Below are 25,498 nucleotides of genomic sequence, written 5' to 3'. Positions count from 1 at the left end.
TATTCGTGTGTGTAGTGTGTGTGTGTGTGTGCTGATTTATACCTGTGAAAGCCAAGGACTGAACCTCAGCTAAGGGCCACAGCAGGGAACAACAGTGTGCCAAGTCATTAATTGGGATTTTGTTTACACTTTTGCTTTTAGCTCTAATTACTTGTTTCTTTGAACTAAACAAGCGGCTTTCATTAGAGTCATTAGTGCCTGGTTTTAAAACTGAATTTCACTTTTTGCAGCAATGACCAGTGGCACTGGGTGCTGCAATAGCAAATGACTACAAAGGAAGTATAAACAGAACTCCATTAATATGCTAATTAACTGTCCTTCAAGGGACCATTAACTCCTATCTCATCTGTGCCAATTAGCTCCCTTGTAGGAAAAAGCCCTAGATCTTGGGTTTGCTTTTTAAACTGGCAGTAGCTGCCTCCTGTTTGCTAACAGCCACTGTACCCCCAGTCCTGGGCAGATGTCTTACAAATAAGTGAAGCCAGCGAATCCCATTCTCAGTACCAGAAATGCCGCTCAAAACTCCAGTCTTGATGGTGGCAGATCAGAAAGCAACAAAAGGTGGCATTTATTCAGCAGTAGTTCACATTCAATAAGAATTTATGAATCACTTATTAAGTACCAGGTACTCTGCTTGGTGTTGGGAGTGCCAAGATAAATATGAATCTGTCTCTGAAATCAAGGCAGTCAAGTAATACAGATGCAGTGGGGACATAAAGGAAGGAAACGTTAGTTCCACATGGGAGGTGATGACACTGAAGATGAGCTTTGAAAGGTCAGGACATGCTTGCCCAGTGACCAAGGTAGGAAAGACATTCATTCTGTTCACATATACGTGAACATGTATAAACATACACACATGAGAGGTGTGACTACAAACGATGGAATTGATTCCACACACCATTCACCAAAAATAAATTTCATTACTTTTTAGAATATATAAATAAACCATGAAGATGAACTCAGTCTTAAACTAGCATAGTAATTGGATTGAGTCCTGCTTAGAGTTCCCTAAGGAGATCAAACCAGTCAATCCTAAAGGAAATCAGTCCTGAATATTCATTGGAAGGAATGATGCTGAAGCTGAAACTCTTAATACTTTGGCCACCTGATGGGAAGAATTGACTCACTGGAAAAGACCCTGATGCTGGGAAAGATTGAAGGTGGGAGGAGAAGGGGACAACAAAGGATGAGATGGTTGGATGGCATCACCAACTCGATGGCTGTGAGTTTGAGCAAGCTCTGGGAGTTGGTGATTGACAGGGAAGCCTGGTGTGCTGCAGTCCATGGGGTCACAAAGAATCAGACATGACTGAGCGACTGAAATGAACTGAGAGTTCCCTAGTGGAAGTCACTCATTTTTCAGCTTACATCGAACCTTGCTGAGAACTGTCTTTAAAAAAAAAATTGAGTCATTATACATTCTATAATAATCAATACTGGCCAAATCCACACCCACTTGTGGAAGTCAAGCAGGATGAAGTAATTACTAGAATAAATGAAGGTGAGTTCAGTTTATAATAAGCCATTATAGTATATTGATAGAAGTAATCACACGACCCGAGTGAGTGATTTGCTAGTAGTGATTCACTATTTGTCTCTTACTAACCTCCAGACCTTGGCTATCTAGGGCAAACCTAACGCATGGGCAGAAAGCCCTGCCTGACATACTATGATGAGGGTCAGTTCAGTTCACTTGCTCAGTCGTGTCTGATTCTTTGTGACCCCATGTGAAGCACACCAGGCCTCCCTGTCCATCACCAACTCCCAGAGCTTACTCAAACTCATGTCCATTGAGTTGGTGATGCCATCCAACCATCTCACATTCTGTCATCCCCTTCTCCTCCTACCCTCAATCTTTCCCAGCATCAGGGTCTTTTCAAATGAGTAAGTTCTTCACGTCAGGTGGCCGAAGTATTGGAGTTTCAGCTTCAGCATCAGTCCTTCCAATGAACAGTCAGGACTGAGTTCCTTTAGGATGGACTGGTTGGATCTCCTTGCAGTCCAAGAGACTCTTAAGAGTCTCCTCTAACACCACAATTCAAAAGCATCAGTTCTTCGGTGCACAGCTTTCTTTATGGTCCAACTCTCAACATCCGTACATGACTACTAGAAAAACCATAGCTTTGACTAGACTGACCTTTGTTGGCAAAGTAATGTCTCTGCTTTTTAATATGCTGTCTAGGTCGGTCATAGCTTTTCTTCCAAGGAGCAAGCGTCTTTTAATTTCATGGCTGCAGTCACCATCTGCAGTGATTTTGGAGCCCAAGAAAATAAAATCTCTCACTATTTCCATTGTTTCCCCATCTATTTACCATGAAGTGATGAGACCGGATGCCATGATCTTAGTTTTCTGAATGTTGAGTTTCAAGACAATTTGTTCACTCTCCTCTTTCACTTTCATCAAGAGGCTCTTTAGTTCTTGTTCGCTTTCTGCCATAAGGGTGGTGTCATCTGAATATCTGAGGTTATTGATATTTCTCCCAGCAATCTTGATTCCAGCTTGTGCTTTATCCAGCACAGCATTTCACATGATGTACTCTACATAGAAGTTAAATGAGGGTAAACTTGTTTATTTAGTCATTCCCCCTTTGCTTATCCCCACCCCCTCTAATGAAGCCCCTCAGAGAATGTGGTCAGAGACACGCGTTTAGGTGAGCCACGTCCAGGCTGTGTCCCTGTGCACCTGGTTTGACCTCCACCAGAACTGAGCACACCACGTGCATGGTGTTGTAGAGTGGGATTTACAGAGCATGTTCTAATTTACACCTGCCTCGGCTCCAGAGTCCAAGGCTGGGTGCCAGGTCCAGTATGATTCTTTGCAGAGGGGCTGGCATGGTAGGCCCTCTTGCCAGAGCAACACCAGGTACTGCAAGCCCTTTGGAGCCCCTCGGAGCCCTTCCACCTGAGTCTCCTAGGAGCCAGCACAGAGCTACACTGAGAACCTTCAGCCTCCCATGTCTGGGCCTTCTATTCAGAATTCTTTGAACTGCAAAGCCAAAGCCCAGTCTCTCCCTGGAAACACTCCTCTGGCAATAAGTCTGGCCTGAGCTATGCCTCACTCTGCTTTCCTGATCTTCCTGAGATGCACACACAGTGTTTCTATCTGGGCCTAAGGCCCGTTTAGCTCAGGCTCCAACTCAGGGACCTAGCACCTGATACATACTTGCTTCTACTTACAGAGAGGTGACGAAAATGACATCCGATCCATCAGTTACTACCCAGAGTCGGCTTCTTTTGACCTCCGCTACTACCCTTATTATGGCAAACTGACTCATGTAAGTCTGTACTGTCTTTGCTGTCGAAAAGGGCTCAGAGGCAGGGCTGACTGGGGTCAATGAGAATCAGGGAGCAGCAGGTAGTAATAGCAACGGGGTGAAGAGCTGCTGGCCCAGACCAGGAGTTCACGCCACCAGTTCCTACCCCAACCACTCCTTGCCAAATCTGAAGGAATCTTAAACACGGTGTGGCCTCACTCCTTCAGTTTACAGATAGAAAACTGAGGGTTCGGAGAGAGGAAGTGACTTGCCCAAGGTCACACAGCTAATTAGCGGCAGAGCCAGTAGCAGACTAATCACTTAGCATTGCACTCAATGATGCCCAAATAATCGGGTTCCTTTTTCTCCTGCTTGGAGTCTTGGGGCAGTGAAGGCTTCAACGCCAGCTTGGAGGCTTAATAAATACTAGTTCTGGTTTGATTCATGGTCTGATACCCAGAAAACCATATCAGGCTGAGTTAGAACTTCTTCTCCCCAGAGGACAGTCAGACAACTGACACTGACTTACGAGAGAAACGTGTCATTTCCCCCCAGTCCCAGGGCAGAGAGAGCATCTCAGTTGCTTCAGCCACCTGTGACTTGGCATCATGGGATTTACAGTCTCCTTTGCGGAGGTTATTCCATCCTGTACTGACCATCCAATCACATCCATCCTGCTGTCCTTCCCCACGCCCCCTCCCTTCCCCCCACTTGGAACTCACTGTTCTTCCACCTACAGGTTAACTACACCTCCCCGCTGGTGGCAATGCACTTTACAGATGTAGTGAAGAACCAAGCGGTGCCTGTGCAGTGCCAGCTGAAGGGCAAAGGCATCATAAATGACGTCATCAATGATCGTTTTGTGGGTAGGGTAATCTTTACTCTAAACATAGAAACCTAAGAACTTCGGGGGGCCACTCCCACCAGTTCTGTTTCTGTTTTATTTCATGTTACCCTGGTAGCACCTGAATTCTTTTCTTCAATCAGGACACAGCCAGATGGACACCTGAGACAGTAGACCATTTTTCCTTGCCTTTGACATATGTACAAAATGGCATTGTGGGAACTATTTGATTTTTAAAGGTAGTCTCTCCTGATGACAAATAGATGATATTCGTTTCCTTTTCCCCCAGTTAAAACTAAAATCCATACTTGCTGCTAGAAGTCTTATTGTAGTGTAAACATAGTATCTGATAAAATTCACAGTAGCCATGAAGGACAATTTCTGTAATGATTATAAATTCATCATGTTTTCTAAAAATGTGTTGTTTTTAGAGGTGAGATTCCTCCCAACCAGGCTGATAACTAACCCTTTTTGTTAACCTGCCTGGCAAGGTCCTGCCCTGAGAATCACCAAGCAAACCAATCCAGAATACACCTAGGGCTACCATGCCCAGGGAACTCTGTATCCAAGGGTGCTTGTGAAATAGGCTTTCCTGGGCAACTAAATACTGCTTCACCAACTAGGTTATCTCCAACTGGAACAGAAGTCACTGATAACTGGATGTTGTTCTGGGATAGACCAGAACATAGACCTTCCCTATGACTACTTTGGGGAGGTGAGGCCCAGTGCAACTGGGGAGAACACTACCACGTGGATGTGACTGTTACTAGATTCCTTGCTTTATGGTGTAGTCATCCAAAGGCAAATGTTCCCGCAGAAAGATTGTCTCTGCTTCAGGCAAAAGAAAAGACAAGGATGATCTCCACCACCTAATTCTTCTTGGGCTATTTGTTTGCCAGCAGTGTAATGCTCTTTTGAGACCTCAGGGATGGATGTGTTGACCACCCTCTCACACCCTCTGCTATACCTTTGGGGACTGAAGTCAGGGTCTCCCAACTGATACATGGTAAGACAGAAATCTCCTGCCAGGCCACCCTATATTCAAGTCCCATTAGCCAGCTTTTCATTTTCTTAAAAAAATGGTATGAGGCAGATATTTATCCAGGTTGTGGATCAGCCAGGCTGCTTTGTCTTATCTTTGGCCATATGACCATTCCACTGCTTGTCTCTACTAGGAGGAGGGCTGGGACCAGGAGAAAAAGAGAGTGTCAGAGAAGAGTATAGTGTCTCAGGGTCCAAAGCAAGCTTAAAGGCCACCTGGAAATATCCAGAGTCAGAAGCTCCTCTACAATGTTTACCTTCTCCTAAAACAGGGAACTGACAGTTTGGTAGTGAAGATAAACAAGTAAAGAAGTAACTACAATATAGTGTGACAGGAGTTTTAATATTAGTATGTGGGAATGCTATGGCAACATGAGGAAAAATAACTCAAGCTGAGAAAGTAGCAGAGGAAATTTCACATGCAAAGTCACAATCATGAAAGACCATGGTATGTTTGGGTAACTGTGAGCAGCTCATGTAACTCAAATGTAAAGGGCTCAGAGCAATGGCAGGGAGGGGCAGTGGACTGGGCTAGAAAGGCATACAGGTACTGAAAGAGGCCTTCGAGTTTTATCCAGTAGGAGAAAAGGAGTCATTAAAGCATTTTATGGGCTTCCCAGGTGGCTCAGTGGTAAAGAATCCACCTGCTAAGCAGAAGACACGTAGGAGACATGGGTTCAGTCCCTGGGTGGGGAAGATCCCCTGGAGAAGGAAATGGCAACTCACTCCAGTATTCTTGCCTGAAAAATTCCATGGACAGAGGAGCCTGGGGGGCTACAGTCCATGGGGTCACAAAGAGTCGGACACAACTTAGTGACTAAACAACAATAAACAAAAGCATTTTATGCAGGGAAGCTTTATGATCATACTTCCTTTTCAGAAAGAGCACTTTGGCAGCCACATTGTGAAGGGTGCATTGCAAAGGGACAAGACTGGGGAATGGGCAGTGAGGGAGAAGGAATCAAGAATGACACTAAGGTTCTGAGCTTGGCAAGAACCACTGGGATGGTGATACTGTCGATTAAGACTGGGAATATATGAGTGAAGCAGGATTGGAGAGGAAGATGTTGAGATCAATTCTGGACATTTTAGGCTTGTGATTTCTACTTGTCAGACACTGATGTGGAGCTGTAAATATAAGTGGGTTGGGGAAGAAGGAAATCTGAGGACAAAAACAACATTTGTTTAAGTGAACTCTCTTAAGAAAGTCCACGGTATTTAATCATGGGAATTTGAGCTACTTATGTAAACATATCACAGCAATCTGGTCTCTCAGGTAGCGCCTCTCTCTTGGCTTATGGCAGAAAGGACTGCTGCTGCTCTTTGGAATCTCCTTCCCACACACATTTCCAGCTCTTAGTGACAGTAAAGGGAGGCTGACTGCTATTAACAAGTGATTCAAAGACATGCGACAGCAGATCTGTGGAAAATACAAAAAAAACAACAAAACTGTCTCCCCTCAACTCCTTTCCTTACCAAATTCGACTTTCAAAACTAACCTATAAAAAGAAACCAACTTGAAGATAACAACTTGAAAACCTCCTAACAATCAGCTCAAATGATCAAAGTCTCAAGATTTAGTAGTAACAGATAATAGAACAGTAGATCTGGAAAGGAACTTAGAGAGCGTTTAGTGAAAACAACCCGCATTGCATCTGACTCCAGGTCCAGTGCTCTTTCTACTCTGAGCTGCTGCTTACCAGGAAGTACCATCTTTTAAAAAATCAATGAATGATAGATATCCCAAACATTTTAAAACATATGTCAAATTTGAGTTAGAATAGTTAACATTTCACAGGAATTCAACTGGTGCTATATATTATACATAATACATGATCCTGTTAAATACGTTGACTATTAAACAGACAAGGAATTATGAATCTTTTGTCATACAGTATTTCTCATTCAATGGAATCCATCATTTCCACAGTTTCAAAGCAATATTGAATAGAAGTAGGATACTTGGGGATGTCAGCAGGACATTTAAAAATAGCTTTATTATACAGAACTGGATATTATATTTATTAAAACTGGATTCTAACAATTGAAGAAACTTCCAGTGGATTAATTTAAATAGTCCCCTAAATGGTGCTGTATCAGGATTTGATTTGTATACCATCTGTTGCACTGTACTCGGTTTTACTTGATTGTCAGTGAGAAATACTACTTCCAAATGCCTTCATGATTTTTGTCCATGCTAGACTTAGGATTTTTTTACTTCTTAGCCCTTGAAATTATTATTCTAATGTTACCTTTCTTAGGCATCTGTTTGCTGGGAATCTTCATGTAGAAAACATTAATATTGTCTTGGGGAGATGTTGACAGCAATAAATTAAAATAAAAAAGGAGTGTACGATTTCCTCTTTCTAAACTGTACCACTGATTTCCCCACAGGAATATTGGGCAGACATGTGGGTGGAAAACTTGACAACTGACAGCCTATTAGTTTAAGACTTTTTTTTTCTTCTCCCTCCCACCTTTTTTTCCCGACTCTTGGGATTCGGCCACAGGAGAATGAAACTAAAAGTTGTTCCATTTCTAAGCGTTTTTCCTTTTGCAACATTCATGCTCCAGTTTCTTGGAAGACTATTTTGTCAGAGTAAACTGCCTTTCTTCATCAAGGTTGAGTTTCTGGTATAAATTATTCTGTTTGTTTACATAGGAGAAGAACGCAACGAGAAACTTTGAGGCAGGGAAAAGGAACAGAAATTCAAAGAGAAACTGCAATTAAGTGACTTCAGGGCACATCTGACCACAGACTGTCTCCCAGAGCAAATCTCTAGTGGTGATTGCAGCTAAAGACAGAAATATTTCCATTCCCTTGTTTGACTCAGAGGCTAGGCTGCAGTAGGAACCCCTTCTTTCTTTGCAAGCTGCCCTGGGCTAAGGTCTACTAGGCAGATATGGTTTGACTGAAGGGAGGGCTATGATCCCAGTGTATTTCCTCCATCTAGGTTCTGTGTTAGAGCCCTTTTTCCTTACTAATTTCAAACATGATAAAGCAGTTTAACCAAATCATGCAGAAGTGTGATTTACAGTGTGATTTTATCCAGGCAGAAAATAATGTTGGGTGTCTGTGTATGTACTGAGGGGTGTGAGGGGGGCTAGGATAGATGGAGGCAAAGGGCAAGGAAAATGGAGTTGAAATGCAGAACAGCCCTGCCTACTTCACAAAGTTCTTTAGTTGTAGGCTAGGAAAGAAGACAAGCTGATAGAGGGATCAAAAAGGTTTAAGCAGGATGTGGTAGGCTCTCGATCTGACAGCCCTGTATTCAAGATATACTTCTCTGCAGGCCCCTGATTAGCCATAGCATCAGTTAGATTCCAATAAGAAATAGACAGCATGTTGACAAAATAGAATAATTGGTAGAGGATTTATTTACAAAGAGATTAATTATAAACGTGTCAATGTAGGGAACAGCAAAGAATAGCACAATAACCCAGCCTGCTGCTGCTGCTAAGTCGCTTCAGTCGTGTCTGACTCTGTGCGACCCCATAGACGGCAGCCCACCAGGCTCCCCCATCCCTGGGATTCTCCAGGCAAGAACACTGGAGTGGGTTGCCATTTCCTTCTCCAATGCATGAAAGTGAAAAGTCAAAGTGAAGTCACTCAGTCGTGTCCGACTCTTCGTGACCCCATGGACTGCAGCCTACCAGGCTCCTCCGTCCATGGGATTTTCCAGGCAAGAGTACTGGAGCGGGGTGCCAAACTCTTAACTTGGAGTGGGGTGCTAAACTCTTAACCTTCCCTAGGCCCTAAGGGACGGGGTTAGGAAGTGGTTCCCAAAACTCAGAAGGACTGAGTAGGGTATAGCTGACCACCTCGAGAGAAGTGGTGACCTTGCTGGAGAACTAAGCTATCTCAAAGTGACCTAGTAGGCAGGGAAACAGGAGAATAAATACCTTGAATTAATCTTCCTCCCTCCTTCTGATCTCCTGCTGGTAATTCTCATTGCCCAAACCCAACCAAAAGTTAGAGGACAAGTAAGCCCTCTGGTGTGGTCCATACAGGTCAGTCTCCCAAGGAAGAAAACAGGGTGGAAAGGGGAGGGGGGATTACTTTTGGAGCGTCAAAAACAAAACATCTAGCACAGCCACCAAGATTTCGAGATTCTGAGCACAGACTCCTGGGAGCCTGGTAGAGTGCTAGAACCATCTACTGAACTGACTCCAGTGACCGGGGCATTTTGTCTTCATGCATACTCTGCTCCACCGCTTTGGGGTCAGAGGCAGTAGGCTTTCCCATGATAGAAACTCTTTTCTCTGTTCTTTAATATTCATTCCCTTTTCCAATTTCCTCCTTCATACTTTCCTAATCTGGTATCCTTTGGTATGTCATTTAAAACTCTTTTGCTTGTAAGTCACAAAACAAATGAATAAAAACAATCTCAAATAGATTTGAGGATAAAAAGAAATTTACTGAATCATATAACTAAAAAGTCCAGGTCCTGGTTACTTCGGTTTCAGGCATAGCCAAGTCTTGGAACTCTATGTCATTAGGAACCAGTCTTTCTCCATCTCTCTATAGTGCTTTCCATCACATTGGCTTCATTCTCAGGCTCTACAATCAAGATATGTACAATGGCTGCCAGCACTATCAGGCCTATGTCCTCAAAGGCTAATTTTCCTTCAAAAGGCTTCCCTGGTGGCTCAAACGGTGAAGAATCTGCCCACAATTTGGGAGACCCGGGTTCAATCCCTGGGTAGGGAAGATCCCCTGGAGAAGGGCATGGCTACCCACTCCAGTATTCTTGCCTGGGGAATTCCATGGACAGAGGAGCTTGGCGGGCTATACAGTCTATGGGGTCGCAAAGAGTCTGGCACAACTGAGCAACTTATCACTTTCGCTTTCCCTTTGAAAAGGTAGCTTCTCTTCCCTGATAGTTCAAATAAAAATTCTGAGTCTCTCATTGGCTTGAATTGGATTCTGTGTCCATCCCTGAACCTACCTCTGTGGCCACAAGGAGAAACTTCTCTAATTGGCCAGGCTTGAGTCACATGCCCAGCCCTGGAGCTTGAGATGATATCAATACCACTCAGCTTGCCTGGAATGAAAGTCAGGGAGAGGTGATCCTCCTGAGGAAAACGGAAGTGATTTTACCAAAGAAAGGTGAACGAGTGGAAGACAGAATAGCTGTCCACTGCATTTTGTCAGTGTCCTGTCAAATCCTACATTTACTTATGGTTGTTCTTGTACTTTTAGACTAAAATCTTTTCAAAATTTTAACATTAAGGTCTCCAAAGACAGTCCTTTCACTCTACTCTGGCATTTTGTCAACACCTTTGGCTTGGAAAAAAAGCAAGGTGGAAAGAGAGAGAAAGAAACCATCTTGATTTATTCTACTTTGTCTTTACCAAAGAGAATTCCATAACTTCAATCTGCATTCAAAGTCTGGCTTCCATAAAACATTTTTTTCTCAGAATAGAATGATACAATCTTCATAAAATAGTTAATAATAACTTGAATCATAAAAGTATTTGACTTGCATCAGAACAAATTTGTTCACAAGTAAGACGCAGGATGAGGGTAACATCCTTTCCCTCCCCTCCAATCCTCTGACTGATGACATCATCTTGTATATAGAAAATCCAAGGGATCTATTAAAAGACTATGACAGCTAGAGAATAAGTTCACTAAGATTGCAAGATAAAATATCAGCACAAAAAAATTGATGGTCTTTCTCTGCACTAGTGGTGAACAATTAAAAAATGAAATTAAAAAACAATTCCATTTATAATAGAATAAAAAAGAATAAAATATTTAGGAAAAGATTAACAAAACAAGTGTAAGACTTACACACTGAAAACTACATAATATTGTTGGACTAATATATAATGGAAATAACCCCAATGTCCACCAACTAATGAATGGATAAACAAAATATAACATATCCATACAGTGGAATATTATTCAGGCATAAAAGGAATGAAATACTGATCCATGCCACAGCATGGATGAATCTCAAAACATTATGCTAAAAAAGCCAAATGCAAAAGATCACATGTTTGATTCCATTTATATGATGTATCCAGAATAGGCAAATCCATAAAGATACAATACATCTGTGGTTGCCAAGGGCTGGAAGGAAGGGGAATGGAGAGTGCTTTTTAATAGGGATGAGAATATCTATCGACGTATCACTTATCTATCTATATATCCATCTATATATAGAGGAAGAGAAATTTCTGGGTCCTATGGTAATTTTATGTTTAACTTTTTGAGAAACTGTCCAACTGTTTTCCAAAGCAGTTGCACCATTTTACAGTCCCACCAGCAAAGTATGAGGGCTCCAACTTCTTTATATCCTTTCCAACACTTTTATTATTATTTTTTCTTATTATAGCCATCCCACTGGGAGTGCAGTGGCATCTTATCATGTTTTTTTAGAATATATATTTATTTAGCTGCTCTGGGTCTTAGTTGCAGAATGTGGGATCTAGTTCCCTTACCAGGAATCGAACCCGGGTCCCCTGCATTGGGAGCTCGAAGTCTTAGCCACTGAACCACCAGAGAAGTCCCCTTATCATGGTTTTGATTTGTATTTTGCATTTCCCTCATGACTAAGGACAGAGAGCATTTTTTTGTTCTTCTGCTCATTGGCCATTTGTATATTTTCTTTGGAGAGATGTCTATTTAGATCCTGTGCTCATTTTTAGTTTGGTTGTCTTTCTACTCTCCATTTGTTAGGGTTATATACCTTTATCAAATACAAGATTTGCCAAAATCTTTGGAGCAAGTTGTGAACTCAGAAAGTGTGAGTCTTCCAACTTTGTTCTTCTTTAAAAAAAAATTTTTTTTTTTAGCTTTTCTGCATACCTTTAATTTCCATGTAAATTTTTTGACCTGCCTGTCAATTTCTGCAAGAAAGATTCTATTTCAATGGTTGCTTTAGAGTTTATAGCAGGTTTTCTCAATCTCAAAATTGTTGACTTTTTGGTCCAGGTAATTCATTTCAGGGACCATCCTGTGCATTTGGAATGTTTGGCAGCATCCCTGGCCTCTACCCAGTATACATCAGTAGTACCCTCTTCAGTTGCAGAAACCCAAAATGTCTGTAGACATTCCAAAATGTCTTCCAGCGGTCAAAATCACCCTTGATTGAGAACCACTGGTTTAGAGTATATATCTTTAACATCATAATCTACCTTTAAGTTATATCATACCACTTTACATATTGTATATGAACCTTACCATAGAACCATATGTTTAACTTCTCCCCTGTGGGTTTTTCTGCTATTGTTATCATACATTTTACTGATTCATATATCATAAGCTGCTCAACACATTGTTGTTATTTTTATTTAAACAGTAAACTATTTTTAAAGAGATTTCAGTAATAAGAAAAAATTATTATATATTTAATGATGTAGTTATCATATATTTTATACTGACAACCTCTACCATTTGAGTTGTTTAGACCATTTATATACTATGTGATTATTAATTTGGTTGTATTTAAAATCTACTATCTTGCCATTTGTTTTCTGTTGGTCCCATCTGTTTATTGTTCTCCCTTTCTTGTTTTTCTGTCTTCCATTGGAATTCATTGTTTTTAAAATGATTCTATTTTATTGACTTATTACCTATTATTGCTTCATTTATTTCTTGTGTGTGTGTTTTTAGACATTGCTTTAGGGTTTCACTGTAGAAATCCTTATCACTCTCTACCTTCAAGTCATATTATATCAATTCATGTATAGTATAGGAACTTTACAATTAACTTCCATTTCATCTTTGTGCTATTTAGCATACATTTTTCTTCTATGTATGTTATAAACACCACACTTCATTGTTATTACTATTATGCTTGCTTTATCATGTATCATTTTTTTGTTCTTAACATGACTTTTAATAGCTAAATAGCATTATGTACTATCCAGAGTATGGATGCATCAAGATTTATTTAATCAATTCCAAATTGTGCATTAAGGTTGTTACTTATTTTTCCTTGATATTAATGATCAGTGAACATTCTTGTGTTAAAATCCCTTTGTGCACTTCTGATTATTCCAAAAAATATCTATATACACAACATAAAATTTGCCATCTTAACTATTTTTAAGTGTAGAGTCCAGTACTGTTCAGTGAGTTCACATTTTTGTGAAACAGATCTCCAAAACTTTTTCATCTTACAAATCTGAAACTTTGTACCCATTAAACAGCAATTCTTCTTTTCCCCTTCCTCCCAGCCTCTGGTTAACAAACATCCTACTTTGTTTCTATGAATTTAGATACCTCATATAAATGGAATTATACAGTATTTGTCTTCATGTGGCTGGCTTATTTCACCTAGCATAATGTCCTCAAGGTTCATCCATGTTGTTACATATGACAGAATTTACTCCCTTTTAAGGCTGAATAATATTCCATTGTATGAATATTCCACATTTTGTTAACCCATTCATATGTTGATGAATATTTGGGCTGTTTCTACCTTTTGGCCATTATGGATAATGCTCCTATGAACATGGGTGAACAAATATCTTTTCAAGACTCTGCTTTCAATTCTTTGGGGTACACACCCAGAAGTGGGACTGTCGGATCATATGGTAGTTCTATTTTTAATTTTTAAAGGAACATCCGTATAATTTTTCATAGCAGTTGCATCATTTTACAGCCCCTTCAACAGTGCACAAAGGTTCCAATTTCTCCACGCCCTTATCATCATGTTATTTTCTGTTTTGTGATAGTAGCCATGCTAATGAGTGTGAGGCAGCTCATAGATCTGTGTTTCATTAGGGTTGATGCCTAGAGTTTTATTTTGTTCCGTTGATTGGGCCATGTTTCTCTGTTTCTTGTAATTTTTTGCTGGGCTTTGGGCATTTGAAAAACAACCACTTCTCCCAATCTTTAAGCGCTAGCTTCTTGCAAGGGAAGACGTTCTCCAAGCTTCGCTGCTGAAAGTTCTGAAACCTCTCAAACCTTTTCCGATCTCTTGCTCTCCCTGGTGTCTGCTTGCAGAACTACAGTCCTAACACGATGTTCTTTATTCTCTGCTGCTGCTGCTAAGTCACTTCAGTCGTGTCCAACTCTGTGCGACTCTAGAGAAATGGGTTGCCATTTCCTTCTCCAATGCATGAAAGTGAAAAGTGAAAGTGAAGTCACTCAGTCGTGTCCGACTCCTAGCGACCCCATGGACTGCAGCCTACCAGGCTCCTCCGTCCATGGGATTTTCCAGGCAAGAGTAGTGGAGTGGGGTGCCATTGCCTTCTCCGTCTTTATTCTCAGTGACTTTCAAATCTATTTTCATACATTCGTGTCTGACTCTTTGCGACCCTATGGACTTTGGCCTCCGGGCTCCCCTGTCTATGTGATTCTCCGCACAAGAATACTTAAGTGGGCTGCCATGCCTCCTCCAGGGGATCTTCCCAGTCCAGGGATCGAACCCACGTCTTTTATGTCTCCTGCATTTGCAGGCAGGTTCTTTACCACTAGATCCATCTGAGAAGCCCAAACCTGCTCTCAGTGGCTTCCAAACCACCATGGTGCTGGTCCCATCAGTGTTCTGAATCAGGCAAGACAGAAACTAGTTCCTCTGGCAGTCCCAGACAAGTCAGAATGTTGGACATATGTTCCTTTTTTATTCCTTCTGGGGGGAGGTGCTCTGGTATGGAGGTTTTCCTCCTGGTTACTCTGTCTGTACTATGCTACACAGAGGGAGTGACATGAACGAGTAACCAAAGTGCATGAATTTTCCTACTCTTTCACTGGAATCCCTCTTGGTTTTATAATGGCCTAGTTGCTGTAGCTTCTCAGCTGGTCTCTAGAGTTTTCACAGAGGTATTCTGGTCTGTGTATTACTGTTAACTCAGTGTAACTCAGTGTCTCTGTGGGGAAAGGAGGGCCTGTAACTTCCTAGTCCACCATCTTGTTACCTTTGCCCGTATTTTAAATCAGGTTTTCTAAATCATTCAGTTGTAGAAGTTCATTATATATTCTGCATGTTAACCCCTTATCAGATTTATAAATATTTCTCCCTTTCCATGAGGATTCCTTTTCAATCTGTGTTTTTAATGTGTCTTTTAATGCAAAGATTGTGTCCTTTAATGCAAAAATGTTTTAAATTTTAACATAGTGCAATTTATATATTTTTAAAAATTTGATGCCTGCATTTTTTGGTGTCAAATCCAAGAAATCATTGCTAAATCCATTCTTTTACTTTTAAATTATTTGCGTTTTTATATTTAAAGTGTGTTTCTTGCAGGCACCTTATAATTGGGCCTTGGTTTTAAATCCACTCTCTTGAGAATCTCTGACTTAACTGGGGTACAACTTCAGTGGTATATCTGCCCCATTTATTCTTTTTTCTCCTCTTTTTGCCTTATTTTTGATGAATTGCATATTGTTTATTATTTCACTTTTGCCTTTGTTGGTTTTATTAGCATTTGCTCTCTATTGTTATTTTAGGGTTGCTTTATCGACACTAGATTGTTAATATTATTTTAAGTCAATTTTATCTGAAGGATTTAAATAATAAGAAAAAATCATATATGTATGTATATCTCCTTATTGTAACAATTTCTAGTGTTCTTTATTCCTTTGTAGAAATCTACATTTCCATCTTATCATTTTCCTTCTGCCTGAAGAAATCCCTTTAACACTTACAGTATGGGTCAGCTAATAATGCATTATTTCAGCTTTTGTATATCTGAATAAGTATTTCACCTTCTTTCTTGATATTGTTAAAAATAAGACAACAGGTCACAAATGGAGTCACTTATGCTAAGTCTCACATCACCAAACAAAACTTAACTACAGTTTCAGCTTTCCCAAAAATGGAATCTTAAACCAGTCAGGAATTACCTGATCACTACTAGTGAAGCAATTTTTCTGATAGATCCCTGCCATCCCCTAAAAGAGTGACCTTGCCACAATGAATCTTCTAGCATAATTTCCTTGCTCCTGTTCCTTTCTGCCTATAAAAATCTTTCATTTTGTATAGTTCCTGGAAATGCCTTTCTACTAGATGGGATGCTGTCCGATTCATGAATCATTGAAAAAAGCCAATAAGATCTTTAATTTTTACTGAGTAAAAATTGTTTTTTAACAATATTTTCACTGAGCAAAATTCTAGGTTGACAATCATTTTTTAACTTCAAGACTTTAAAGGTTTTGCTCCTCTGTCATCTTACATAATTTCTGATATAAAATTTACTATCATCCTTTTATGTAACATGCCTTGTTCCGGTTGCTTTTAAGATTTTCTCAGGGAATTCCCTAGTGGTCCAGTGGTTACACTCAGTACTTTCACTGTTGTGACTCTGGTTGAAACCATGGTCAGGGAAATAAGATTCTTCCTGCGAGCTGCAAAATGGGGTGAAAAAAAAAAAGATTTTCTCTCTCATTCATGAGCAAATTTAATCATATATGCCTTGGTGTAGTGTTCTTTAATATTTTGTGTGCTTGAGGTTCTTTGAGCTTCTTCGATCTGTGGGTTCATAGCTTTCATGAACTTTTGGAAAGTTTTTAACCATTTTCTGTACTCCTTTTGAGAACTCCAGTTACACAGATACAGTTTTACCATAGCTCAGTGATGCTTTGTTCATTTTTTTGGATGCTTTTTCTTCTGAGTGTGTCATTTTGGATCATTTCCATTGCTATATTTTCAAGTTTACTATTTTTTTCTTCTTCAATGTCTAATTTACTGTTAGTCCCATTCAGTATATTTTTATTTCAAATTGCATAGTTCTCAATTTCATAGATTTTCTCTTTTTATATTATACATGTCTTTATGACTTTTGAACATACAGAGTTATAGTTATAACAGTTTTAGTAGCTATAACAACTGTTTTAATGCCCTTGTCTGCTAATTCCAACATCTCTGTTGTTTTGGGGCTGCTTTTGATGGGTTGATTTTTTTTTAATCTCATTATGACTTAAGTTTTCCTGCTTCTTTGCATGCCTAGCCATTTTTTATTAGATAACCAACACTGAGAATTTTAACTTGTTGAGTACTAGTTGTCTCTGTAATCATACAATTATTGAAGCTTCTACCTCAGAGACACTTAAGTTACTACATGGAAACAGTTAAGTCCTTTAGGATCTTGTTTTTATGATATTTTAGGTGGGTTGAGAGCAGTGTTCAGTTTGAGTCTAAATATCCTCCACCACCTAGGCCAGAACCTCAGTATTCTACCCAATGTTCCATGAATTGTGAGATTATTACCAATCTGGCTAAGGGAACAGGCACTATTTCCATGTCTATTTGTGTTCTAATCCTTTTTTGTGATTAATTCCTTAGCTTTGAGTAGTTTTTTCACATGTGAGCACATCAGTACTTGAGAGGACCCTCTGCAGGTCTCTGAAGTTATATACATATATATCTGTACATAGTCTTACTCTGTCTTTTATATACATATATATCTGTACATAGTCTTACTCTGTCTTGCAAATACTGGCTGCGTTACTGTCCCCCAGATTCTTCACTCCCTCTCCTCAACTCATGGAGTTTTCCGTTTCTACCTGGTTCCCTCTCCTTATGGTATGTCCTGGAAACTCTCTCCAGACAGTATGCTGAGCAAACATGGGGATCACCTCATTTGTTTCTCATTTCTCAGGGACCACTGTCCTTCATTACTTAATGTCCAGTGACTTGAAAACTGTTATTTCATACCTGGTGTCCATTTGTAAAAATGTAGTAATCTTTTTGTAATAAGAGAGTAAATCCAGTCTCTACTGTACCATCTTGGCTGGTAGCAAAAATCTACCTCCTTTTTTGTTAGATTTTATTTCAAAGTATTTCAGTCAGGCTTGAATTAAAGTAGTAGGACTACTCTGCGTGTATGTGTACATGTGCACACATGTGAGTGTGCATGTGAGTGTATGTGTGTAGTTTTTAAGGCATTTGTTATAGAGATTTTATCTTACACAATTGTGAGAACTAGTTAAGAAGCCTCTGTAAGGCTCCTATCTTCACATCTGATGCTGGAACTTGAAATCCACAGTGCAGATAGTCAGGAAGGCAAGATGGATGTAGATATGAAGTATGGGAGAGAACCAAAACAAACTGGACCTCACAAGCATGAGCTAGCATTCACAAGGATGAACTGAAACTTGTGTCAGTTCTTTTTTCCTCTGACCTTGATGGAATGTGTATCCTGTAGAGGCCAAGACACTGTCACAAAACTAAACTCACACACCTGACTCAGGACTCAGAAAACTTAAAAGAGAATTGAGGGGAAGGTGGGACAGTTTCAAACCCAGTTGCTATCTTGTGCCACTGAAGTCAGTCAGCAGAAAAAAAAAAAATGTGTTCAAGCTACAAAATGGCTACTGCTTTCCTTCAGTCCTCCAAGTCCCCCACAATAATCTCTCCTGTGTCCCACCCTAGCTGGAAACATGAAGGAAAAGGAATTCTGGGAAATGTAGCTGACCTAAACGAATTAACTCATTACCAATCTACTATGAAGTAGTTTATAATTTAAGCCATTTCAGTGAATGAAGTATTTTCTCCATTTCTAGTTATCCTCATTTGTTCCTAATACAAAGAAAATTTAACTTCTAAATATTTACTTTGGGGACTTCTCTGGTGGTCCAGTGGCTAAGACTCTGTGCTCCCAATGCAGGGGGCCCAGGTTTGATCCCTGGTTGGGGAAATAGATCCCACATGCCACAGCTAAGAGGTCACATGGTGCAACTCAAGAATTTGCATGTCACAAGTAAAGATCCTGCATGCTGCAAATAAGACCTGGCACAGCCAAATAAATAAATAGATATTTTAAAATAAATAAACAAATGACTGAATAAATATTTACTGAATAAATATGTATCCAGCAACCTTGATGATGTCATCAATTGTATTAGTATTTATTAGTGTCTCTTGGATATCCTGGGTATACACTCACACCAGAAAAAGTTATGATTTTTTCAATATTTATTGTACTAAATCATTTTATTCATTTATTGCATTGATTAGAATAAGAATATGTGGAAGAATAATTATAATAGCATTCCTGTGTAATTCTTGGTTATCTTGGAAATGTTTTTAGTGTTTCATTCTTCAGAATGATATTTGTTGTTTGTTTTTAGCAAGGAGCCTTTAGGTAGGTCTTTCTATTCCTCTTTTACCTTGTGTTTTTATTAGGGATAGTTACTGGATTTTATGAAAGCAATTAAAGTATATTATTAATATGACCCATGATGTTCTTCTTTAATTCATTTTGTTATGAATTACGAGTACAGGTTTATTTATACTGAACCGCCTTAGTATTCCTTGAATATATCTAAAATGATAATAATGGATTATACAATATTTTCAACACTAAATCAGTTCAGAATTAACTGCAACTAACAGAAAGCCTTGGAGAAGGCAATGGTACCCCACTCCAGTACTCTTGCCTGGAAAATCCCATGGACAGAGGAGCCTGGTAGGCTGAAGTCCACGGGGTCGCAGAGAGTTGGACATGACTGAGCGGCTTCCCTTTCACTTTTCACTTTCATGCATTGGAGAAGGAAATGGCAACCCACTCCAGTGTTCTTGCCTGGAGAATCCCAGGGATGGGGGAACCTGGTGGGCTGCCGTCTATGGGGTCGCAGAGAGTCAGACACGACTGAAGCGACTTAGCAGCAGCAGCAGCAGCAACAGAAAGCCTAATTAAAAATAGCCTGTTAACCATAAAGACACTGAATTATTCAGCAACAGTGAAGTCTGGAGCAGGTGTTTCCAAGGCCTTTGAGAGGCTGAATAAACTCATCAAGGACGCAGCTCTCTCACTTTTCCATACTGCCATTAGAAGTGTGCTCTAATAAAGTTGAATCCCTTTTCCAATGTTTGACTGCTGACAGCTTTTAAGCTTCACCCTCCCTCTTCCCTTTGTGCCTCACATCTTGGTAAGTTGGTAAGAAAGCCTGGGTTCTCCTTTGTTTGGCACCAGCCATAGATTCAAACCCCCAGGCCCCAACCCATGGACAAAAACCTTCACTCCAGCCCACCACTCCCCAGACCACCATAAAAGTCCCCAGCCAGGGCTTCCCAGGTGGCACTAGTGGTAAAGAATCTGCCTGCCAATGCAGGAGATGTGGGTTTGATCCCTGGGTCATGAAGGTCCCCTGGGGAAGGAAATGGCAACCCACTCCAGTATTAAGAAAAGAAAAGAAAAAAGAAAGAAAAAATCCCAAGCCAGTCTTTCTTTCCTTCCTCTCTCACATCATTTCAGATCAGTTTGAGATGCCTGCCCTAGTTGCCCCAGAAAGCCTCATTATGTAAGCAATTTCAGTGTTGACATCAAAACCAAATTTGGGGGGTCCATGCTGTAGGGTGTTCACAGTTAGTACTGTGAGCAGAATGCTGAGACAATGATCACCACCACCAGGGGTGTGTCTTTGCTTGCTCTGGCTTGCTAACTGACTCTGATGCCTGCTGGCTAGCTTGCCCTTTGAGTTGTGCTGCTTTGTGCTACATTGGCTGAGTCCTACAGAGCTCTGTTATAGATTTAACTAAGTCAGAAGTTTCAATAATTAATTGGCACTTAGAAGTATGGGATCAGAGCCCTCTTTAAAGTGAATGACCCTGGGTTGTGTGTCTTGGCCCAGACCTATCTGTGAGTCTTAGAATGAATCATCTGTCTTGATTCCAGCCTAAGCTGTGACTAATGCTGTTGAGTCGCTAAGTCATGTTTGATTCTTTGTGACCCCATGAACTGTAGCCCACCAGGCTCCTCTGTCCATGGGATTTCCCAGGCAAGAATACTGGAATGGGTTGTCACTTCCTTCTCCAGGGTCTCTTCCTGACCCAGAGAAGCCATATATATATATATATATAAAATCATACATCAATGTGAATTAGTCATAATTATAAAAGAAAAGAAGCAAAAGGCAAAGGAAAAAGGGAAAGATATACACAACTGAATGCAGAGTTCCAAAGAACAGCAAAGAGAGATAAGAAAGCCTTCTTAAGTGAACAATGCAAAGAAATAGCAAAAAACAATAGAATGGGTAAGATTAGAGATCTCTTCAGGAAAACTGGAGATACCAAGGGAACATTTTATGCAAAGATGGGCACAATAAAGGACACAAATGGCAAGGTCCTAACAGAAGCAGAACAGATTAAAAAGAGGTGGCAAGAATACAAAGAAGAACTATACAAAAAAGATCTTAATGACCCAGATATCCATGACAATACAGTCACTCACCTAGAGCCAGACATCCTGAAGTGTGAACTCAAGTGGGCCTTAGGAAGCATTACTATGAATAAACCTAGTGAAGGTGATGGAATTCCTTCCAGCTGAGCTATTTCAAATTCTAAAAGAGGATGCTGTTAAAGTGCTGCCCTCAATATATCAGCAAATTTGGAAAACTCAACATTGACTACAGGACTAGAAAAAGTCAGTTTTCATTTCAATTCTAAAGAAAGGCAATGCCAAAGAATGTTCAAACCACTGTACAATTGCTCTCATTTCACATGCTAGCAAGGTAATGTTCAAAATCCTTCAAGCTAGGCTTCAACAGTACATGAACTAAGAACTTCCAGATGTATAAGGTAGATATAGAAAAGGCAAGGAACCAAAGATCACATTGCCAACATTCGTTGGATCATAGAAAAAGCAATAGAGTTCCAGAAAAACATCTGCTTCATTTACTATGCTAAAGCCTTTGACTGTGTGGATCACAACAAACTGTAGAAAATTCTTAAAGAGATGGAAATACCAAACCACCTTACCTGCCTCCTGAGACACCTGTATTCAGGTCAAGAAGCAACAGAACGGGACATGGAACAATGGACTGGTTCCAAATTGGGAAAGGAGTACGTCAAGGCTGTATATTGTCACCCTACTTATTTAACCTATATGCAGAGTACATCATATGAATGCTGGGCTGGATGAAGCACAAGCTGGAATCAAGATTGCTGGGAGAAATATCAATAACCTCAGATATGCAGATGATAGCACTCTAATGGCAGAAAGCAAAGAGGAACTAAAGAGCCTGTTGATGAGGGTAAAAGAGGAGAGTGAAAAGGCTGGCTTAAAACTCAACATTCAAAAACCTAAGATCATGGCATCCAGTCACATTACTTCACGGCAAATAGAAGGGGAAAAAGTGATAGCGGTGACAGACTTTATTTTCTGGGCTCCAAAATCACTGCAGATGGTGACTGCAGCCACAAAATTAAAAGATGCTTGTTCCATGGAAGAGAAGCTATGACAAACCTAGACAGCATATTTAAAAGCAGAGACATCACTTTGCTGACAAAGGTCCATATAGTCAAAAAGCTATGGTTTTCCAGTAGTCATGTATGGATGTGAGAGTTGAATCATAAAGAAGGCTGAGCACCAAAGAATTGATGCTTTTGAACTATGGTGCTGGAGAAGACTCTTGAGAGTTCCTTGGACAGCAAGATCAAACCAGTTAATCCTAAAGGAAATCAACCCTGAATATTCATTGGAAGGACTGATGCTGAAGCTGAAACTCCAATACTTTGGCCACCTGATGCGAAGAACTGACTCATTGGAAAAGACCCTGATGCTGGGAAAGATTGAAGGCAGGAGAAGAAGAGGGCGACAGAGGATGAGATGCTTGGATGGCATCACCGACTCAATGGACATGATTTTGAGCAAACTCCAGGTGATAGTCAAGGACAGGGAAGCCTGGCATGCTGCAGTCCACGGGGTCGCAAAGAGTCAGACATGACTTAGCGACCAAACAACAACAATAATTAAGACTGGTTCACGTTGATGTATGGCAGAGACCAACACAACACTGTAAAGCAATTATCCACCAAGGGGAAAAAATATGTTATATAAGTCTTAAGTGAGTAAAGAAAAATGTATAACTTTTAGTATTAATTATTAAAGACTTTCAAGTGAAAAAAGAATGACTGATGCCCCACAGTAGATTGTTGTAGCCTCGGTGCTGTGGTCACACCCATTAAGGTTTCCATACTCAAAATTATTGAAACTACTGACTCTGTCCAAGCAAACGGTAGATATTTTTCTGTAACAGATTTGACTAATACATTCTGTTCAGTCTCTATTTCAAAAGTCTCTCGACTGTAGTTTGCCTTCACCTCCTAAGGTACATGATACGCCTTTACCTGGTTATCTATGGAGCACATTAACAGTCTTGCCATTGCACACAATCTTTGCAAAATGATCTTAACTGCATCCAGCTTTCTCCAGGGGCACAGATATGGCTTTATACTCCTGACATCCTCCTCTGAGGCTATTCACTGCTGCTGCTGCTGCTGCTGCTGCTAAGTTGTTTCAGTCGTGTCTGACTCTGTGTGACCCCATAGATGGCAGGCCACTAGGCTCCTCTGTCCCTGGGATTCTCCAGGCAAGAACACTGGAGTGGGCTGCCATTTCCTTCTCTAATGCATGAAAGTGAAAAGTGAAAGTGAAGTCGCTCAGTCGTGTCCGACTCTTAGCGACCCCATGGGCTGCAGCCTTCCAGGCTCCTCCGTCCATGGGATTTTCCAGGCAAGAGTACTGGAGTCGGGTGCCATTGCCTTCTCTGAGGCTATTCACTAGGCACACTGATTCAGGATGAACACAATCACATAGGGAGCTCAAAAAGGGGGCTAGGCCATTGCGTCACAAACAGTGCAAGACCCCACTACCTCTGTAAATTCCTGAAAATTATTTGGTAAACAGAGGAGCCCTCCATACCTGACACTGTCAAGAAATAGTTATGAGTTCTCAACTTCCACAGTGTTAAAACAAGCCCAGCATCTTTTAGGCCTTTTGGGTTCTGGTGGTTACATACTTCTTCTTTACAATTTTTCCTTTAGCCCATTTATGCAAGTATTTGCAAATCAGCCCACCTTGAATGGAGCCCCTTCCAACAAAGGCTCTAGATTCTGTCAAAACTGCAATACAACAGCTACTCTCATTAGTGCCCTTTGGCAAGACTCCTTTCACAAATAGAAGCTTTAGCAACCTTCTCTCATGCCTCCTGGCTCCTCTGTCCATGGGATTTCCCAGACAAGAATACTGGAGTAGTTTGCCATTTCTTTTTCCAGGGGATCTTCCCTACCCAGGGATCAAACCCATGTCTCCTGATTGGCAGATGGATTCTTTACTGCTGAGCCACCTGGGAAGCCCTCAGGCCACATAGAGCGCCATAATCAACTTCAATTAAATGAAGTGTCGTACACTTTTGTCATCACTCAAACATTGGGGTGAATTATCATGAAGAATCTGACTTTGCTTTTTGATGTTTGACTGCAGACAGCTTTTAGACCTCAACCCTCACTCTCCCCTTGTACCCCCTTATCTGGGAAAGCTAAGAAGAAAGCCTCAGTGCTTTCTCCCTTGGTGATGGCAAGAGTTTCAAACCACAAGCCCCAACCTACACACAGGAACTGTCACCACAGTCCCAACTCTAACTACAACCAAAATTCCCAGTCAGTCTTTCTTTGCTCTCTCAAGCCATTTTTGGACCAACTTGGGAGGTCTGGCTGTTCTCCCCAGAAAGCTCCTTAATAGAATAAACATTTTCAAACCCTCTTACTGTGTATGTGATGTCATCAGTCTGGACATCTGGACCAAATCTGGGATGGAGGCTCACCCTACATGATGGTCACAACATATGTCTGCCATGTCTCCCCTCCTGGTCTCAAGGTAACTGCTGCAGCTGCAAACAACACAACCCCATACTGGCATCCTAAGGATGAGGGCTCGTGGTAAAAGGTTTTCACTTTATTGGTCCTATGTCTAATCACAAAGGAAAATCTTTCCCTGAAACTCCCAGCAAATTTCCTGATATATCTCACTGACTAGCACAGGGTTACATGTCCACCCCTAAGTCAATCACAAGACCCTGCCCAGGGTTCATACGCCACTGACTAAGCAATGTAGAGGTTCTGTTAGCAAGGAAGAAAGTAGGGTTTGCTGTCCTAGGAATGTTGATACTGTTCATTTTCAGATATGTAGGATTTTTGCAGATGGGTCAGTATATTTATGGCACCCCACTCCAATACACTTGCCTGAAAAATCCCATGGACGGAGGAGCCTGGTAGGCTGCAGTCCATGGGGTCGCTGAGAGTTGGACACGACTCAGTGACTTCACTTTCACTTTTCACTTTCATGCATTGGAGAAGGAAATGGCAACCCACTCCAGTGTTCTTGCTTGGAGAATCCCAGGGACGGCAGAGCCTGGTGGGCTGCCATCTATGGGGTCGCACAGAGTCGGACATGACTGAAGCAACTTAGCAGCAGTATATTTATACAATATTAACTTGCACATTATTTTTCTGATTGGCTATTAGCTTTATCAGCTTCACAAAATGAACTGGGGAGCTGCCTATCTTATTCTATGGTGTGGAATATATATCTTTAACTTACAATATGCATCTTTAATACACTTTTAAGAGTTATTATACTCCTTCATATATAATACAAGAATCTCACAACAAGGAAT

General features: G+C 40.7%; 1 protein-coding gene across 4 annotated transcripts in view; it reads left to right on the top strand.

Annotated features, from left to right (window-relative positions):
• The window catches only part of ATP1B4 (ATPase Na+/K+ transporting family member beta 4), a 40,230-nt gene that overhangs the window by 13,168 nt on the left and 1,564 nt on the right, over window positions 1-25,498 (top strand). For 2 of the 4 annotated variants that reach the window (XM_040265242.1, XM_040265244.1), the window contains exons 7-8: window positions 3,183-3,278; window positions 3,997-7,498. The exons of 1 other annotated variant lie outside the window; for it this stretch is intronic. In XM_040265242.1, the coding sequence (XP_040121176.1) occupies window positions 3,183-3,278; window positions 3,997-4,158 (258 nt within the window). In that variant the 3' untranslated portion in view covers window positions 4,159-7,498. Of the gene's footprint in view, window positions 1-3,182; window positions 3,279-3,996; window positions 7,499-25,498 lie in introns of those variants that run through there. One more of the 4 variants, XM_040265243.1, reaches the window with a different exon arrangement.

The sequence above is a fragment of the Oryx dammah genome, unplaced genomic scaffold (assembly GCF_014754425.2).
Source record: "Oryx dammah isolate SB20612 unplaced genomic scaffold, SCBI_Odam_1.1 HiC_scaffold_23, whole genome shotgun sequence".
Taxonomy (NCBI): domain Eukaryota; kingdom Metazoa; phylum Chordata; class Mammalia; order Artiodactyla; family Bovidae; genus Oryx; species Oryx dammah.
The sequence above is the reverse complement of the archived record's forward strand: the minus strand, read 5'-3'. Positions and strand labels throughout refer to the sequence as shown.